Raw genomic sequence first — 717 nt, 5'->3', positions numbered from 1 at the left:
GAAAACGGTTCGAGTGGATTATCAAGTACACGTACTATCGAAAACTGTTCGAGTGGTTTATTAAGTATACGTACTATCGAAAACGGTTCGAGTGGATTATCAAGTACACGTACTATCGAAAACGGTTCGAGTGGATTATCAAGTATACGTACTATCTAAAACGGTTCGAGTGGATTATTAAGTATACGTACTATCGAAAACGGTTCGAGTGGATTATTAAGTATACGTACTATCGAAAAAGGTTCGAGTGGATTATCAAGTACACGTACTATCGAAAACGGTTCGAGTGGATTATCAAGTATACGTACTATCGGAAAAGGATCGAGTGGATTATTAAGTATACGTACTATCGAAAAAGGTTCGAGTGGATTTTCAAGTACACGTACTATCGAAAACGGTTTGAGTGGATTATCATGTATACGTAATATCGAAAACGGTTCGAGTGGATTATGAATTGCAGGTAATATCAAAGGCCGATTCAGGGTAGTTATAAAGAACGCATGACATCAAAGGTCGAATCGGCTGAATTGTGTGAACTTACCGGCGAATTAGAATGAATAAGATAAAGAGCAAGTTACATCGGGCACATTCTACCCAGGAGGCGAACAGCCTTTCTGTGATGCTCCGAGACTCCATGTATCTCGCATGGCCAGCTGCAAGTTTTGCTGAGGACAACTCGAGCGAGGCCAAGAAGAGACTACTCCGTCAAAGTGCAGC

General features: G+C 41.0%; 1 protein-coding gene across 1 annotated transcript in view; it reads left to right on the top strand.

Moving 5' to 3' along the window:
* Nucleotides 1–553: 553 nt before the first annotated feature.
* The window catches only part of LOC110441082, a gene marked incomplete at its 3' end in the record, with an annotated part of 5,679 nt that continues 5,515 nt past the window's right edge, over nt 554–717 (top strand). Inside the window, exon 1 of the mRNA XM_021484183.1 lies at nt 554–710. Coding sequence (XP_021339858.1) covers nt 554–710 — 157 coding nt within the window. The remainder of the gene's footprint in view (nt 711–717) is intronic.

The sequence above is a fragment of the Mizuhopecten yessoensis genome, unplaced genomic scaffold (genome assembly GCF_002113885.1).
Source record: "Mizuhopecten yessoensis strain PY_sf001 unplaced genomic scaffold, ASM211388v2 scaffold715379, whole genome shotgun sequence".
Lineage (NCBI taxonomy): Eukaryota > Metazoa > Mollusca > Bivalvia > Pectinida > Pectinidae > Mizuhopecten > Mizuhopecten yessoensis.
This window is presented reverse-complemented; position numbering and strand designations above follow the sequence as displayed.